Here is an 18824-nt window from a genome sequence, read left to right as displayed (position 1 = left end):
TAAGCCAATCCAATTCTAACCAATTACAAATCCAATCCAATTTGACTCAAGTATAAACCTAGGGCAAAAAAATACAACCAACTCTGCTAACAGTCAAAACAAAACTCAACAGAAATACCAAAACATAATTGTGAATAAGTACAGCCATGGGGTGGTATTTTAAAAACACTTAATAATAAAAAGGGGGAAAATGCAAATCACATGGGCTCAATCTGTAAATCTTTTTTACAGGTTAATATAGGTTGTATTTTTGAGGGTTTTTTTTTTTTTAATAACAGGTCACGTTTGTGCATTATTGTTGGCTGCCAGTAGATGGTGCTGTGTCCTTATGTAAGGTGTCCTATACCACACGTTACAGAGGACACAGCATCATCTAGTGGTGTGACTCATGTAAAAACCAAGATTATTTTTCTAATTTAATTTTGAGGGGAAAACTTGGTTTATACTCAAGTATTTGGTATGTGATTACATGACTCTTTTATTATCTTTATTATCTTTTATTGCATATTTGGAGATGATTGATTGATTACAGCTATGTAATGTAAAAAAGATATGGCAGCTGCCGTGTTTTTATTCTACCAGTCCTCTTCCTTCGGATGTATTGATTTCCAGTCAGATAGAGTGATTGGAAGTAAAATCTCCATCTGACCAATCATAACCCACATGGGCAGAGAGTCTCCAACCACGGGGCCACGGAATGGTACCGGGCTCTGTCAAAGTGGGCTGCAGCCGTCCAGCAATACGTGATTGGCTAAACGAAATGACGGAGGGACACAGATCCTTCCTGTTACAGCAAGGACTCCATCCAATGAGAGCGGACGCATTCTAGTACAGTCCAGTTTCCCTGGACCTGGACAACAACCACCCCTCCCCCTAATGTGGTCCCTGGAAAATTTTTGTCGCATGAAACCAGTCTGTGCTGCAGGTTGGAAGCCCCAAAATGCTGCACACAGGCGTACAGTCCTCAGCTGCAAATATGGCCACCTACCTGCTTGCACCTACCAGGGCACTAAAGACTCCATCTTGTGGAACACTTGAATGTTGTGTGAAGAGAAAGAAAGAAAAAGCTGTTTCGGGTAGTACAAAAATATTTTATTCATCAGTACAGTTACACAGATAAAAACATTCATTTGTAGAAACGACCGTGATTGTTAATAGCGCGGGATGTGCCCGGAGGTAAAATCCCCACACCCCGATACTTATATATAAAGTATGATAGTATGGTCCTAACACCCGAGGGTGACAACCCTCACTTGCTGTAATGAATGGAGGAGCAGTGTTGTCACTCTATGACTAGGAAGTGTATTACTGGCAGGATCACCAGTACAAAATAAAGTCCGATAAAAATGATGCAGCCTCTACACCTAAAGACAACCCACCCCCACTTCATATTTCCCCTATTTTGTTTAACACTGCCCCTCATCATAGCCACCGCAGCTGTATTCTGGCCAGTCATGTGATGTCCCAGGGTCTTTCTTCTAACAGGTGGTAATATATGGCCGGCACCACTGCAGCCAACTATATTGTACTGAGGTGAGTGTCCATGACAGCCTAGGTGGACAGGAAGTAGATTTATTTACCTGCCCCATACCTCTCCCCCTTTAAATTTACCTTCCACCTATTCACGTTTTCCATATTTTGTGCTTACCCAAGTCTCTAGGGGATCTCATGCCGGAGTGGGGCCTGTTTAAAGCTGCAGTTCTACTTTGCTCCGCCCCCTTTTTATGACATCATCATGCTGCCGACACTCTAGAGCTTGAGACGACCATGCCACTGGGCAGCCAATGGGAAATGTGAATGTCAGCCAGGCAGCAGTGTGGACGCATAAAGAAGAACCCTCCTAATATTCAACTTCTAGATTTTTTTATGCACTGTAGTGATTGGTTAAAAGTGATGGGGGGAGGGTGGTGGCGTAATTAAATCATATCTGATCACGACAACCTAAAAATTGGCACAGGAACTTTAAATTCTTTCTTGCAGTAGTTGTCATTTCCATAAACAATTTTTATATTCACTTGTGACATATTTTGGCCCTTGCTGAACCATCTTCCTCCTGGTACCTCATACCTCTACTCTTGTGGAAGTGTATAAAGACTATCTGTGCTGATCCAGCTCCTCCGCCCCTCCCAATTTTTTTTTGTACTGCTGCAGAGAGGGGAAGTGGAATACTATCCAGTATCCATTGAGTTAGCTGGAGCTGCTGACACTTCCAAGATGGCGGCACACAGCAGCAATTTCAGGTCAAGGGATCTAGAATTGTTGAAAAGAAAACTCCGGGAATATTTTCTCTGGGATATCACTCCACCGCTATTAACAACATGGTACAAACTTTAAAAACATTCAGAAGTGTTAGCGAGGACTAGGTTGTCCCATAATAACAAGCCCTGTGTACTGTTCTTATTGCCCCCTTCCCCCTGCAACTCAGTGACTATTATGCGCTAGTAAGCCAAAAGTGCCAAGAGTCAATGTTAGACAGGCGGGACGGGTAACCTCTTCATTCCCCGACCGTGAATAGTTAATGGAGTAGAGTGTTAATACGTTAATCGTGGTCAATTATATCATCAAAGAGAACCTGTATTAAAGGAGGCAACATGACATTGTGCAGGAAGACCCTGGAATGGCTTCTTCCATCAAGCTTGTAGGGTATTTTGAAAGACTGATTTGTGCCCCCCAATAAACACATTGGACTGTTCCAAAACCATGGCCATCAGTACCGAGTTGGTCTCCCCCCCATTTTTTACCTCCTACAATATTTTGTAAGGTGTCTGTGGGAATTTGCCCCCATTTGTAAGGTCAGCGATGTTGGATGTAGGTTCATTCCTGACCATCAAACCTATAGGAGCTTGGTGGACATCCCATTCAAAATCCACAGCCATTAATATGGATTACCCCAACCCCCTTCACTTTTGTGGTTATGACATCTTCTACTCTGTGAAGGCTTCCTACAAGATTTTGGAGGGCATCTGTGATAATATGCCCTCATTTGTAAGCTCAGGTACTAACATTGGATGAGAAGACCTGCATCACCATTCTAATTCATCGCTGACCATCAAGCCTATAGGCGCTTGGTGGACATCCCATTCCAAATCCATGGCCATTAAATTGAATAAATCGCACCTAGTTCCCCTTTGTGGTTATGACATCTACTCTTCTGAAAAGGCTCCTGGAAGGTGTTTATGAGGTCGGGTACTAACACTGGATGATTGACCTGGATTGCAGTCACCATTCTAATTCATCCCTGACCATCAAGCCTATAGGAGCTTAGTGAACATCCCATTCCAGATCCATGGCTATTAATTTGGATAACCTGCACCTCCTTCCCCTTTGTGGGTATGACATCTACTCTTCTGAAAAGGCTTCTGGAAGGTGTCTATGTGGTCGGGTACAAATATTGGATGAGAAGACCTGGATTGCAGTCACTATTCCTATTCATCCCTGACCATCAAGCCTATAGGAGTTTGGTGAACATCCCATTCCAGATCCATGGCTATTAATATGGATAACCTGCACCTCCTTCCCCTTTGTGGTTATGACATCTACCCTTCTGAAAAGGCTTCTAAAAGGTGTCTATGAGGTTGGGTACTAACATTGGATAAGAAGATCTGGCTCACCATTCCAATTCACCCAAAGGTGTTCAGTAGGAATGAGAATTCTCCCTAAACTCTTTTATCTAGGCGCACCACCCAGAACTTTTCACTCACCACCCAGTTGTTTTTGAAAAATACTGGGGCCATCACCCTCCTAAAGCTTCTCACCCAGCTTAAAACAATGTCTGGGGAGAATACTGAGAAGGTCATCAAACCATTTCTATAAGGAACCGTTTCAACCTTGGAAGGCAAAATTCGTTCAGGTGCAGATGTTGCATGAGAACATCTGGCTCACCATTGGCGTTCCACCGCAAGGTGTTCAGTAGAGTTGAAGTCAAGGTAGGTCAAAGTTGAGATCCACACCAAATGCATCAACCTGTGTCTTTATGGAACTGACTCCCTCACAAATGGGGAGGTTGTGAGGTTTGTTACAGATGTTGGTTGGGAAGACTCACAATCTTTCAGTTTGAGGATTGAGGTCAGGGCTCTGTGCAGGCCAGTTGAGTTCCTCCTTTCCAGACTGGTCAGTCCATGTCCTTATGGAGCTGGCACAGTCATGGTGGAACAGAAAAGGGTCTTCCAAAGTCATGGTCTTAGTTTGGTGAAGACCCTCATTGTCTACAATGTAACATTAACAGCACCTTTCACTGGAACCAATAAAAAGGAGATGAGGGATGGGCGTTACATAAGTTTGGCCATATAGAAGGTGTGATGGTCATGTGTCCACATACTTTTGATCATAAAGTGTACCTGTTACCCTTTCAGTGTTGATGGCTTACGATGTAGGAGGGTCAGATACAACACACTTGGTTGTCCCTTAGCTTTGTAGTAGAAAATTGGATCTTGGAATTCAGGAGAAGTTAGCGAAATTGGCTCATAATAACAGGGCCGGCACGCACCTACAGCTTCTTCCCACCCAGCCTAATAAATATTCTGGGGAGGATACTGTAGCAATACAAGGTCTTAGTAGCCACCATACAGCATCTCTGCTTGGTAAAATTATCCCAGCAAACCCTGAAAGCACCAATTGTATGCCTGGTATGACCAAAACCGGCCCAACGCCAGAGCTCAGACAAAACATGGCAACCCACAATGCAATGTGTGCATTGTACTTTAGTACCCAGATACCTTGGGGGTTCAAATAGTATTATGGAGCTACCACTGAGATTTTGTACTCATTTCATGGTGTCATGGGCAATGTATTCTCCCAACAGGTCCAGTTACAGTACATTGTACAGGTGAGCAGCCCTATTGTTAAAAAATCTTAACGTGTATCTAAAGGCAAAACTTTTTTCAGTTGTGGATAGAAAAGGGAAGTTTTAAAATTGATGAAGGTTTTTTTAGGTTCATCTGTCCCATTTGAGAGATTTCACTTCCTGTTCTGCAGACACAAAATGGGAGGAAATCCCCTTGTAGACCGTTGTCACAAAAACAAGTATCTCCGTTGAAAGATTGATGTTTCCATCCCAGTGGTCATCAGGACAGATGGAGACTTTGAATATCCCTACCAGCAGCAATAAAATCCGACAGGGTTTAACCCTTCCCCATCTATCCAAAACTAAAACTTGAGATTCACACACATTTTAACATCAACCTTTCAAAATACTTATATTGCTAATAAAGGAGAAGAGCTGTACTTGTCCTCCCATCTTCCTCCTCCATTATTCAGGTGCAATTCACAGTAGAAGACAAACCAGAGTTTCGCTGAAATTCACAAGAATGCAGCCTGTTGCTTTGTACTGGATTGGCAGCTTCAGTTTGGCAGGAGAGTTACAGACATAACAGAGGATGTCATTCATTGGAGCTGCATGATATCATCTGCAAGAGATGAAGGAACAGAACCATCTGGAACAAAAAACCCGTTAACAGCCGTGACATCTGATGCTGTGGAACCTTCTATATCGTAATATAAGCTGATAACTACTTCATGGATCCATCTGTTTGCAAAATGAGGGACCTTACTCCGTTCTGATATTACTTGGTGGGCAGGCATTTGTCTTGTAGCTTCCATACCATTTCATGGCCTTCCTGCAATACAAGATCTTACCAGCAGAGAGCAATACTGAAGAATTCTAAAGTTGTAGATAGGCGTCACTTACAACGCCTCCATTGTCTTAAAAATAAATGTTTTTGGTTTCTATGGCGTTTATGGTCTCTACTGATGAGGCTCCAATAGACTGCAGATCTGCGAATCCCTTTCCATTGGCCATCCCATTGATACATTGAGATTAGTACATTGATATCGGCAGCATTTAAGTACATTTAAGTCTGGTCACCTATTGTAAAATTCATTGCATCCTTTGGCACCCCCCCTGTGCTGTGGACTCACCCACACATGAGGGGTTTGGAGGGGTCATTTCTCGATTTGCATTGCTCTCCTCCATGCATGGAGTAGAAAAGACATTTCCTCCCTGGATCTTCTACCTCCACCATGATCATGAGAAGGCAACCAATCACCTCCATCGTGCTGGCCTCACACTCCTTTCCTGGAAGCCGCAATCCGGGCGTGTAGTTCAGACAGCTGCTGGGGAGTAGCGAGCGTCCTCAATAGGTTATTTTCATGTTCCAAGAGACTGTTCCGTTCTGTAAGGTCTTTAATTTGATCCTTTAATGCCTCAACTTCCTCTCGTACAGCAAAGAGGAGATGAGTTTTCACCAGGTCCTAAGAGAAAGGACAGGGAATTAGTACTATTGGATAGATATATATGGTAGGACAAGAGTAAGCTGTAGTGACAAATTTCTGCCTTCTGGTGGCGCAGTTCCTTACCATGGCTTGTTCGATCTTGTTGTCAATGGCTCCGCTACAGTTGGATGCACTGTGGAGGAGAAAACGGGAAGAGATCAGTCAACACCTTCATGTTAGCTGGATGACTCTGACTGTATGCTTGTGTTGTGTGTGTGGACCTGAGATTCTTTCACCTATATGTGGAATTCACACCTTACATTCCTCAGACATCTTCCTACGTGCTAACCTACAGATATCAACGTTCTGAGGATTCAAGCTACAACTAGAAAATGCAGTCATTTTAGTGTGCTCTGGCAGGTCCTCTTTGACCACAGTACTTTTCTGTTTTAATGACTTAATTTGCCTATCTAGCCATCTCCTCATAATTCAGCTTGAAATCAATAGCAGGATTACACAGATGGATGACGCCATTGGTGTTACCGCCATCTCTACTGTACTAAAACGGAGCTGATCCAGAGTGGTCACACAACCAGCCTCCTACTATGACCATCAGCTAGTGTTGCCTTGAATCCCAACCAAATAGACCTTTATCAATCATTCTGCTGTCTCTTTTGCCTGGTGTCTCACCTGTCTTGATCGGTTCCCTCTCCCATCCGGAACACAGTCTGAGCCAGCAGAAGTCTCTCGTTGAAGACATCGGACTTTGGGCGGCTTGGACGGTTGTCACCTACCGTGACGATAGGTGACGCTGGCTGTGGCAGTGGTGAGAGCTACCAAAGAAAAAAAAATGGAACCCTGAATTAGTTGTTTCTTATGAAGACGTCCCAGTTTGACAATATATGGCCAAACATTTGTGGTTCTGGACCATTATTATTATTATTATTATCCTCCAGCAGAGCAGAGTATTTCAGGAGAGGAGAGTTATAGAGGAAGGAGCAGAGTCCTCCAGCAGAGCAGAGTATTTCAGGAGAGGAAAGTTATAGAGGAAGGAGCAGAGTCCTCCAGCAGAGCAGAGTATTTCAGGAGAGGAAAGTTATAGGGGAAGGAGTCCTCTAGCACAGTATTTTAGGAGATCGCTCTGTGGTTGATCTCATTGAATCATCAATATTAGTGCAGAGACAACAGCTGTAAATTGCACTTGCAGTGAAGTTTTATCTTTAACACTAAACATGGATCCCATCAGGTGCCGTAGAACCCCCCCCCCCTTTGGCTCCAACGTTGTTTGCTGTCTTTTCAAGCCGCGTGATGCTCAGCTTTTATATTCAGGTAATGAAACAAAGAACACAGCCGTGGCACGCTGACAAAACATGAATCCGGTTTTTGGAGCCAAGATTAACAAACAGGAGATGAGCGAGGAGGAGGGGGTGTCCTACATCTCCAGCTTTCCAAAGGACGCCTGTAGGGACAGTATTTATTTAGAGAAAGTCACACCCCTGACATTTACCCCCATCCCAGACAACAAATTCCTCAGAAATCATGAACCCTCCAACAGGTGCCAAAGACTCATCTGGCCAATGATGAGCATGGGGGGCCACATCTACTTTAGGTTTTATAGACTGCGCCATTGATGAGATGGAAAACTTTTTGGGGCACAATGGTTGGTTGATCCCCAAATCTAACAGCATGCCAGACCGGTTTTGCCACTATGCAGTCCTGAATGGCATGACGTACCCACAGTTCCCCTTTTGCCTGCCATTGTCTTTTCCCAGGCCTTGGGTCACCCATTAGGGGGTAATTCTTTCCTAAAATGTCTGACAGGTCCACTTTAGCTGTGGAATCATCATCTTTAGAAAGCTGGAGAATGAAAACAAACAACAGGGAAATTGCTGTAGGCAAAGTATTCTTCATTTTTACTCATAAATGTAAAAGATTAACACATCAGGGGTCATTGGATAAAACTAAGGGAAGGCTTGTGATAGTATATAACTCTGTGAATCTGACTTCCAGCCAAACTTTATGCAGACACAAATGCAGCTTTGTACCCACTAACAGGTCATTAAATGGATTCTATTAATGCAAGTAATGTACGTTAAAAAGACGTTAAAAAGAGAACAGAGAGATGAGCTCATCAGTCTGCTGCTTCTCCTTTCATCACCCAATCACAGGCTGGGGGAGGGACCTGTAGGTGTTACAGGACTGCAGCAGATAAAATCAGGCTCAGATTAGGAAATGTTCTCTTGTTTTAAATGCCTATCACCAGGCAAGAATATGAATTTCCCAACTCTACCTTTCACCCTTCACTAGTACATCCTGCAGCAATTTAACATATCCTGCACTGCAGGGTGCAAAGCCGACCAATGCCAGGAGTCTCCTTGTGATGATGTCATACCTATTCTGGATACTGAAAGGACCCTCCCCTAAGCCAGTCAATAGCAAGTGTCCATGTAATGCAGGCGGTGACACCCAAAGAACGACCCCTCCCCTTTAAACCCAGGAGGACAGAGGACCGGAATGTCACATGACAGAGGCTTCATGTAAAAATAGGTCATAGATAGATTTATTTTTTTAAGCTTTCAGTTCATTTTAGCATCCCCATAGCTATGGTTCACAACTTCCAAATACTGTGCACATTAGCCGCAAGCATACGCTCCTTTGTTATGGCATGGGCATTTCTGTGCTACAGTGGAGAAGAGCTGATTGGCTCCTCTTTCTGGGACCAGAGACAGGTGGGCTGGGGAGGGAGGGATGATGCTGGACATCCTCCAGCCAGGAAATGAGGCAGGCTCCATCTGAGTGGCTGCAGCTTCTAATGCACATTGTGGGAAGCTCTCAGTGTGCTGGGAGTAGGCAATTTCAGTCCAGGAGAGGAGGCGGTACAACTGTGCACGACTGAAGGAGAGGCAGATTTAATGAAGGGGAGGTCGGAGGGCAGATTTATTGAGATGGAGGCTGGAGAGCAGATTTAATGAGAAGAACGGCAAGGCTGTGGGGCAGATTTAGCCCTAAACTTGCAAAATATCATCTAACAAAATCAATTGATTAAACAGAAAGTCTTCTTTAAAATATTAGAAAGAATAAACTGTATCACTAAAATAAACTGTGGGTTTATCTAGGGATAGACAGGCAAAAAGGCAGTGGGGACCAAAAAGGCCCAAAAATAATTTTCAATAACTCATACTGTGATTACATGGGACAACCCCTAACCCCCCCCCTTTTCATCAGGGCTTGAATATTTGCAGAAAGTTGAGGGCACAGTTACCATGGTGGATCCAATGTGTTTGCTCTTTGGACAAATGTGTACATTGGGAGATGTCCCTGATAAAGAGAGGCGTTGGCCCCGAAAACGTGTTGGCTGTTGTAACAAATTATTTACTTCTACGCTTTGGCTCTGGTGCTCTTTTTGTGGTTTTAAGTTCTGACCCACATCATGGGTACCCACCAACAGAAACCTCACAGGGCAAGCAAACTCAGTAAATGATGCTTTCCTCACAATAATGAATTTATGACCCTCGAAATCACACGCCTGTTGGATATGTCTTTAGGGGTTCTAACCCCCCAGCTGCATAAAGCTGAGCAGTGCCATTGGAGCCAACCCAGATTGGCTAAATGGATCAATAGAGAGGTCAGTGATGGTGGACAGACAGTAAGGTATTTCCTCACCTCATTCGTCTCCCTTTCCGTCACTCCGGTGAGTATTGGGGCTCCTTGAGACCTAGGAGCCTGCTGACCTTTTGTCCCTGCCCCTGGTGAAAGCAGTAAGGGTGGTATGACTGGTGCAGCTCGAGGGAGTCCAGAGTCCAAAGAATGTCCAGCCCCTGCTCTGTGCTGGGCCCCCACCTCTAGGTGGTAAAAGTCCACGCAAGTCCATCGCCCCTTCTGGTACTTTCGACCTCCACCAAGAGCAGCTTGGTCTAGACGAACTAGGCGGAAGCGGGAAGTAGGGGGTGAGCGGGGACCATTTGGAGGTGTCGGGGATGGAGAGCGTTCTGGGGGGTTTGGGGAGATTGGTGACAGTGGTGAAGATGGCTGGTAGTCGGTGGTGACGCTGGTAATCTGAAAGCCACTACGTTTCTTTCCGAGGCTCATGGTGGATCACACCTGAGGAAAAGAAAAGATCACTATGTTACCATAAAGGCAGCCAATTCTCCTTGGCCTTCAGGTGTGATGTAGAGTGTTGGAGTTGTAAGTGTAGGTGCATTGCAGTGTAATATATTGGTGTATTAGCTGTATTGTAGAATACATGGTTGTGAGCTTTTATCTACTACATCTAGATCAGGGGTGTCACACTCTGGCCCACGGGCCAAATCTGGCCCGCAATGTCCTTTTTTTATTGGGCCCCCCAAAGAATTCTGAAAATTAACTACATCTGGCCCGCCCGCATTACCACCTCACATCATCATTTTCAATACATGTAATACATACAAAGCCTAGGCAATGATCACATGGTGCCTGACTACCAGGGGCATTGTGTTTGTTTCAATCCATTAGAGACTGCATAGTGTAATATTTAGAGTCAGACAAACTTGTGATGTGAGAGGACGAACAACACACAACCTGCAAAGATAGATTGAAATTAGTCATTTCAACCCTAAAGTGTGTGTTGAGGGGTTTGTTTTTGTTAGTTATGGATGAAGTAGTAAACTTCCTCAATTTTTTCAATAAATTTCAAGTTTGGCCCCTGACTTGGTTTAAGTTTTTTTTCTGAAAAGTTTTTTTTTCTGAAAGTTTTTTTTCTTAAAGTTTTTCATTTCAGTCCTCTGTGTATTTGAGTTTGACACCCCTGCTGTACATGATCAGTGTAGGTGTAGTATAATAGGTTAGTCATTTTATTGTTGTGTACTAGAGTATTTGGTGTGGGTATAGCACTACGCTATTGGAGTATTTGTTGTAGGTATAATACTATACTATTGAAGTATTTGGTGTAGGTATAGTAAAAATGAGTATAAGATGTAAGAATAGTGTAGTATATTGGAATATTTGATGTATTGGAATACTTGATATAAGGTGAAGTATTATGGAGTAGTTGTTATAGTATACTATTTTGGTGTAGTCAATATAGGTGTAGTGTAGTATGTTGGAGTAATTGGTTTAGGTGCAGTATAGTATATTGTAGTTGGTGTAGTATATTGGAGTAGTCAGTGTAATGTAATTGGTGTAATTGTGTGTAGTTAGAATAGGTGTGTTGTTTATTGGGGTAGTCAGTTTAGGTATAGGGAGTATATTGTAGTGTGTCTGTGTAGTGTAGTAGCTTGTATATTGTTGTATGTTAGGGTAGTCAGCTTAGGTGCAGTGTAGTATTTTGTAGTAGCCAGAGCAGTGTAGTATATTGTAGTTGGTGTAATGTAATTGGTGTTATTGTGTGTAGTCATTTTAGGTGTGGTGTTATATATTAGGGTAGTGAGTTTAGGTGTAGGGAGTATATTGTAATATGTCTGTGTAGTGATTTGTGTAGAAATCAATGTATAGGTAGTCAGTTTAGGTGTAGTATAGTATATAGTAGTAATCATCTCCTTGTAGTGCATTGGAGTATTTGGCATAATGCGGGAGTTTGGAGTAGTAAATAAAGCTAAAGTGTAGTAGGAGTAGGCGGTGTAGTGTTAGTTTTGTATATTGGGGTCAGTATATTGGAGTAGCCAGTATAAGAGTAATGTATTGGCGTAGTCTGTTTAGGCGTAGTATGCTCTTTGCAGTTGTAGGGTGGTACAGTCATTGTGTTGCTGTAGATTAGCATATTAGAGTACTCAGATAAATGTTAGTGTAGTATACTGGAATAGTTAGTGTTGTGAAGTATATTGTAGTAGTCATATTGGTGTAGTGGATACAGGTGGTGTAGTATATTGGAGTTGTTGTGTTGATGGAAAGCGGTATATTAGGGTATTTGTTATAGTGTACTATGTTTGAGTAGTTGATATAGGTGATGTGTGGTATATTGTAGTCTTCATGTTGGTGTAGTGTACTATGATGGAGTAGTTTCCCCTCACTTTCCAGAATCAATAGAAAGACACACAGCAAAAAAAATGTAACCTGGATGATAATGCTTTAGCTGCAGGCAGCAAGCAGGTAGAGTCACTAGCAGAGCTCTCTCTATTGGCCAATTTGCAAATCTCAGCATTTAATGCAATAAAAAGTAAAGAAAAATTATATAAGGTCAGTGTATATGTCCCAATATAAATTGTCATCAGGGATTTACTGCTTTACATTAATATAAACCCTGATAATGCCATCACCAGGTCCCTGTGCTTCGCTATGTAGTATGGGCAGGTGGCGGGCAGGAGGAGGCAGCAGGGTGCTGTGTAGTTTTTACTAGTTGGCTGTGGACCCCCAGAACCGAGATTAAAGTGTGTGTGTGTGCAAATGATCTGCAGGTTTTATCCTTGTGATCTCCATGTGTCATGTGACCTCATTGCCTGCTGGCTGCAAGGTATGAATTTTGCTTTATCAGCATTTTATTGGTTTATGACATTTATAGCAACAATTCTCCTGTCCGAGCCAGATTATAGCACCGCTGATAGGGTGAGTCACTGAAGGGAGAACAATAGCCATTATTGCAAGAATATCCTGGAGATGAGAATATTTTCCATAGGTATAGAAGATATTCGTTGATCCAGCCAGAAATGCTGTGTACTTGTCCCTTTCTGTGGGATGAAAGCACAAACAATGTTATGTTTCTACAATATACTAATTCCTCCTATGAAGGTTTCACATCCATGATCTGAGTTCCTGGTCTGTACCCTTGCTACATCCAAAATGAGGAGTTCCGGCCACCCTGGTGCTGCATTTGACCACATTCCATTTTCTTTTTCTTTAACAGATGTCTCCTGGATCAAATAATCTGCTAAAAAAAAACCTAAGAAACCGGCACAATCTTTGTTCAGGAATTTATGGCAATTCATGTACAATAGATCACAATTTGGGGTCACCTGGCTGTTCCATTCACAGATTATTTAAATAATTATGGTAAACATTTACTATTGGTGGTCGGGTCTCCTCCATGCAGTCACACAGGTCTTGGCCCAGACTGCACCATTTTTGGGTTTTTGAATCCTGGTTGCAGCCAATCCCGTCATCCTGGTTCAATATCTCCTCTCTGGTGGGAAAACCATGGACATTTTCTTGTCACCTCCACCGTATTTCTGTCACACTTTCCTCCTCCTCTTCTGTCTCTTTCTCTTCTGTCCTGCTAACTCATTTTTTCACCTTGCTCTCTTTCATATTCCCTCTCCTTTTCTTTCTTCTTCCCCATTGCTGTCCTTCCTCCCTTTTCAGGGTCTTCTTATCACTCTCTTCCTTCCCGCTCTCTCCTTTATTCTTTTCCTTTCCTTCTCTCTCTTCATCCATCATCCATTCAATTTGCTCTCATTTGTTCCTTTCTCACTGTATTCTTACTGTTTTCCTCTTTCTCTTCTTTCCCGAAGTCTCCCATCCTTACCTGATGTCTCCTATCCATTCCTGATGTCTCCCTCTTTTCCTGATGTCTCCTTCCTTTCCAAATGTCTCCCCTCCTTTCCTGATGTCTCCCACTATTCCCGATGTTTCCCTCCTTTCCCAATGTCTCCCATCCTTTCCCGATGTCCTTCTCCTTTCCCAAATGTCTCCCATCCATTCCCGATGTCTCCCTCCTTTCCCGGTGTCTCCCATCTTTTCCTCATGTCTCCCTGCTTTCCCAATCTCTTCCTCCTTTCCCGATGTCTCCCTCCCTTCCTGATATCTCCCATTCTTTCCCGATGTCCCTTCTCTTTTCTCAATGTCTCCCCTCCTTTCCCGATGTCCCCCCCTTTCCTAATTTCTCCTCTCTTTTCCCAATGTCTCCCCGCCATTGGAACCCTAATATATTTTTGTAAAGCCTGTGGTTTACCCAAGACACCCAGAAGCAAGGTCAGAACTGCTTCTCTTCCCATATGAACCATCGTGTAAAAGCAGCTTGAAGCAGATTGAAGAAGAAAGTCAACTGCAGTTCAAAAGCCAATGTCAATGAACTCTGAATGATGTCAAAGCATCCCTCCAAACGAAGGCCGATTACCCCGGAGAACAAGCTGACATTTGCCCCATGACACAAGTCCTTGGAATGGTTGGTGGAAGTCCTCGGCACCTCATCTACATTCCATTCTATAGGAGCAACCCTGAGATATAAGAACAGTAATTTCTGTCCAACTACAAATGAACTGATATCAGGGACCAAACTAGAAATAATGCTTTAGGATAAATGTTTGATGGAGAATGAAGAAAGTAATTGGCCAACCTTTTCTTGTGACATCTTGTGACATCTTGTTTCTGCTCTCCTAACATCCTAAAGTGTTACTAAATACCTGGGGACTTACTTCAATACAAAACACTAGCTGGGTATTTATTTATGGAGTGCACAAAATAAAAAATCTTATACGCTCATAAAACCATTTACAATTTACATAGAAAGGCAAATTAGTCCCGGAGTTATTGGCACATTGCCTTCACAGCTCTTGTAATCTTTTTATTACAGACAGCGAAGTACTTTTTATTTGCATTTTTCTTCACATAGGACAGATAGAGGCACAGTGACCCCACAAACAGCCAGTAAAATTTCTTTTTAAAATCTCGGGTATAAAATTACGTAATGTAGGTAATTTCCATTTTCTTTCAAGGAACAACTATTGCAAAAAGATAAAAACAGGAAAAAAAATTTGCATTTGCAATTTGCAAAATTTGGATCACAAAAAAGTACAATACTGAAATTCCTGACCTGGCCTGTAAATGTGGTGGGACTCAAATATACATTGAATTGAATATAAACTGGGGTGCCTAGGTCTTCCTGAGAAAACAGGAAAACTCCACTGACTTGAGTATAAACCTAGGGCACTAAATGCAGCCATCACTGCTCACATTCAAACAGTAATAGAAAGAAATGGCAATAAAGTTGGTGAAAAAATCAGAATAAACATCTGTGTTGTGTGCTCTTTTTTAAATCAGTTAGTTAAAAGGTGAAATATTACAATTATATGTGCTCAGTCTGCATATCGTTTATCTCTTTTAGGTGAAAGTATTTTGTACTTTTTTTTTTTTTCATAAAACTGAGTTTTTATTGAAAATTTTTTTTACAAATACAACAAAAGGAACAAAACAAAAAGAACATGGACAAGAACACAGCATACAGGAGTATTAGCAACATATTACCAAAACCGTAAGGCATAGAGTAGTAACAAGTATATATACATATACACATATACATACATAAAAGCTACAAGAAAAAATAGCAATAGTGGAGTGCAAATGATGCAATGTGGTTTCCAGCAATAAACATGACAAACCAGTAAATTCCTGTATACAGGACATAACATCAAAAATGGGGAGGGAGGAAAAGAGGATTCTGAGGCGATTTGCTATATAACAGGTATATTGGAGTAGTCAGAAGAGGTGTAGTGTGGTATATTGGAGTAGTCAGAAGAGGTGTAGTGTGGTATATTGGAGTAGTCAGAAGAGGTGTATTGTGATATACTGAACTATTCAGAAGAGGTGTAGTGTGGTTTATTGGAGTAGTCAGAAGAGGTGTATTGTGGTATACTGGAGTAGTCAGTAGAGGTGTAGTGTGGTATACTAGAGTAGTCAGTGGAGGTGTACTGTGGTATACTAGAGTAGTCCGTAGAGGTGTAGTGTGGTATATTGGAGTAGTCAGTATAGGTGAAGTGCGGTATATTGGAGTAGTCAGTAGAGGTAGCATATTAAATTGGAGTATTCAGAAGAGGTGTAGTGTGGTATATTGGAGTAGTCAGTAGAGGTAGTGTGGTACATTGGAGTATTCAGAAGAGGTTTTAGTGTGGTATATTGGAGTAGTCAGTGGAGGTGTAGTATGGTATATTGGAGTAGTCAGAAGAGGTGTTGTGTGGTATATTGGAGTAGTCAGTAGAGGTGTAGTGTGGTATATTGGAGTATTCAGTAAAGGTGTAGTGTGGTATATTGGAGTAGTCAGTAGAGGTGTAGTGTGGTATATTGGAGTAGTCAGTAGAGGTGTAGTATGGTATATTGGACTCTTCAGAAGAGGTGTAGTGTGGTATATTGGAGTAGTCAGTAGAGGTAGTATGGTATATTGGAGTAGTCAGTAGAGGTGTAGTGTGGTATATTGGAGTATATATTGGAGTATTCAGTAGAGGTGTAGTGTGGTATATTGGAGTAGTCATAAGAGGTATAGTGTGGTATATTGGAGGAGTCAGAAGAGTTGCAGTGTGGTATATTGGAGTAGTCAGTATAGGTGTAGTGTGGTATACTGGGGTATTCAGTAGAGGTGCAGTATGGAATAATAGGGGTAGTCAGTAGAGGTGTGGTGTAGTATATTTGAGTAGTTGCGCAGTATATTGGAGTGGTCAGAATATGGTTTGATTAGTATATAGGTGTAGCCGGAAGGGTGTTAGTGTGGTATATTGCAGTATTCAGTGTAGTGTGTCAGAGTAGTTTTTTTGGGGTAGTGTAGTAGATTGGCATGGTCAGTATAGGTGTAGATTAGTATACAGATGTAGTCGGAGTGGCATTGCATGTAGTGTAGTATACTGGAGTCTTCTGTGTAGTGTAGTATGTAGTTGAAGTATGTATAGGTATAGATCAGTATATAGGTGTAGTCAGAGAGGTTAGGTGTGTTATATTGGAGTATTTGGTGTAGTGCAGTATTATGGAGCAGTCAGTAAAGGTGTAGAGCAGTAAATACTGTAGGAGTAGTTGGAGAGGTGTTAGTGTGGTATATTGGAGTATTTGGTGTAGTGCGTTTTTTTAAAACAGTCCGTATAGGTGTAGTCAGAGAGGTGTTAGGTTAGTATATTAGAGTATTTGGTGTAGTGTGGTATTATGGAGCAGTATATAGGTGTAGTCGGAGAGGTGTTAGTGTGGTGTATTGAGGCATTGCATTCAATGTAGTGCTGCACGTCAGTGTTGTCGGTGTAGTTTATTAGTTTTTATACAAACATAATACACTCCCTCCACCTGCCTATGGGGGGTGCTGTTTTATTGCTGTTGGGGTAACAGAATTGATAAACCAGTTCTGCAGCCCCCACACATTATATGTCACCAGGTGAAGCAATGAGTATGTCTGTTGGCCCTCATGGAGAAGCGAGTGCACACATGTCATCTGACAGGAGAAATGATATATCACCGGTCTGCTGACACTGCCTCCAGCACAGTTCTGTCTCCATATATAGCCTGTGCAGCAGAGCTGACACTTCAGGTGCCATCGCCGTTCAGGCATGTACAATGTATTTCATAGCACAGACAGAGGACTTACCTACTGAAGATCCAGGGTAGAAGAAGTGTTACACGGGTGGGTGAAGTTTTTTTCTCTTCCTGGCTCTCCCTCCTACACAACTTTCTCCAGAGCTGTATCCCAGCTAATTCCAGCTGTCACTCTTCCCTGCCAGGAAACTTGTGTGTCCCATGAGCTGACACTTCATATCTGCTGCTCCCTTCATCTTCCCCTGGCACCCTGCTGTCCTGCGCTCTCCTGCGCTCAGCCTGTTGACATCTGGCTTGTCAGGAAGTCCTGCCTCTGCTGTCTGTCTGTCCTCCACTGCTTCCTTCTCCCTCTCTCTCTTTCTGTCTCTCCTCCCATTTCTTCCTTCTATCTCACCCCTCCTTTCTGGGTGTCACATTCTTCTCACCCTCCTTCCTCTTCTTGGCTCATCTGACAACTCTGTCTCCTGCTTGCTACACTGTCACTCCTCTCTGTTCTGTCCTTCCTTTTACATGTCACTTTTTTTGATTTATACATTTATGGAACTTTTCATGGAAACATCAGATACATTCAGGACTCAGGGAAAACCAGAAATCTCTTCTCCCTCTCTTCTCCCCTCCTATCCCGTCTTCTCACCACCTCTTCTCTCCCCTCCTCTCCTCTCCTCTCCTCTCCTCTCCCTCTCCTCTTCTTTCCCCTCCCATCCTCTCCTATCCGCTCTTCTCCTCTCCTTAACTTTTCTCTCCTCTCCTTTTCTTTCCTCTCCCCTCCACTCCTATCCCCTCTTCTCCCCTCCTCCCCTCTCCCCTCCCCTCCTTACCTCTTCTCTTTCCTCCTCTCCTTATCTTTCCCTTCCCCTTCTCCCCTCCTCTCCCCTCTTCTCCTCTCCTCTTCTCTCCTCTTCTCTCCCCTCCTCTCTCCTCCTCTTCTATCCCCTCTTCTCTCCTCCTCTATCCCCTCTTCTCTCCTCCTCTCCTCTTCTCTCCCCCCTCTCCTATACCCTCTTCTCCCCTCCCCTCCTCTTCTCTTCCCTCCTCACCTCTTCTTTCCCTTCCACTCCTCGCCTCTTCTCTTCCCTCCTCTCCTTTTCTTTCCCCTTCCCTCCTCTACTTTCATCTTATCTCCCCTCTTATCCTCTACCCTCCTCTCCTCTTCTATTCTCCCCCCTTCTCTCCTCTTCCCTCCTGTCCTCTCTTTCCCCCCCCCTCCTCTTCTCTCATCTTCTTTCCCCTCCCCTCCTCACCTTTTCTATCTCCTCCTCTTCTCTCCCCTCCTCTCCTTTTCTCTCCTCTCTTCTTCTCTCCCCTCATCTCCATTCCTCTCTTCTCTTCTTCTCTCCCCTCCTCTCCTGTACCCTCTTCTCCCCTCCTCTCCTCTTCTCTCCCCTCCTCAACTTTTCTTTCCCCTCCCCTCTTTACCTCCTCTT

General features: G+C 43.1%; 1 protein-coding gene across 1 annotated transcript; it reads right to left on the bottom strand.

Moving 5' to 3' along the window:
- Positions 1–1076: 1076 nt before the first annotated feature.
- TSC22D4 (TSC22 domain family member 4) lies at positions 1077–18028 on the bottom strand. Its single transcript, XM_072399248.1, has 5 exons — positions 17453–18028; positions 9874–10311; positions 6901–7043; positions 6355–6403; positions 1077–6249 (listed from the first exon to the last, which is right to left on the bottom strand). Exons 2-5 carry the CDS (start codon positions 10297–10299, stop codon positions 6061–6063), a joined length of 807 nt encoding a protein of 268 aa, XP_072255349.1. The 5' UTR covers positions 10300–10311; positions 17453–18028; the 3' UTR covers positions 1077–6060.
- Positions 18029–18824: the final 796 nt, after the last annotated feature.

The sequence above is a fragment of the Pyxicephalus adspersus genome, chromosome 2 (genome assembly GCF_032062135.1).
Source record: "Pyxicephalus adspersus chromosome 2, UCB_Pads_2.0, whole genome shotgun sequence".
Taxonomy (NCBI): Eukaryota; Metazoa; Chordata; class Amphibia; order Anura; family Pyxicephalidae; genus Pyxicephalus; species Pyxicephalus adspersus.
The sequence above is the reverse complement of the archived record's forward strand: the minus strand, read 5'-3'. Positions and strand labels throughout refer to the sequence as shown.

Coding starts and splice junctions, on each gene's coding strand:
- TSC22D4 (XM_072399248.1), bottom strand. CDS start 10,299: ATGAGCCTCGGAAAGAAACGTAGTGGCTTTCAGATTACCAGCGTCACC. Junction 6,404..6,900: donor GAGGGAACCGATCAAGACAG/GTGAGACACCAG, acceptor TCTCCTCCACAG/TGCATCCAACTGTAGCGGAG. Junction 6,250..6,354: donor ACAAGATCGAACAAGCCATG/GTAAGGAACTGC, acceptor CCTTTCTCTTAG/GACCTGGTGAAAACTCATCT.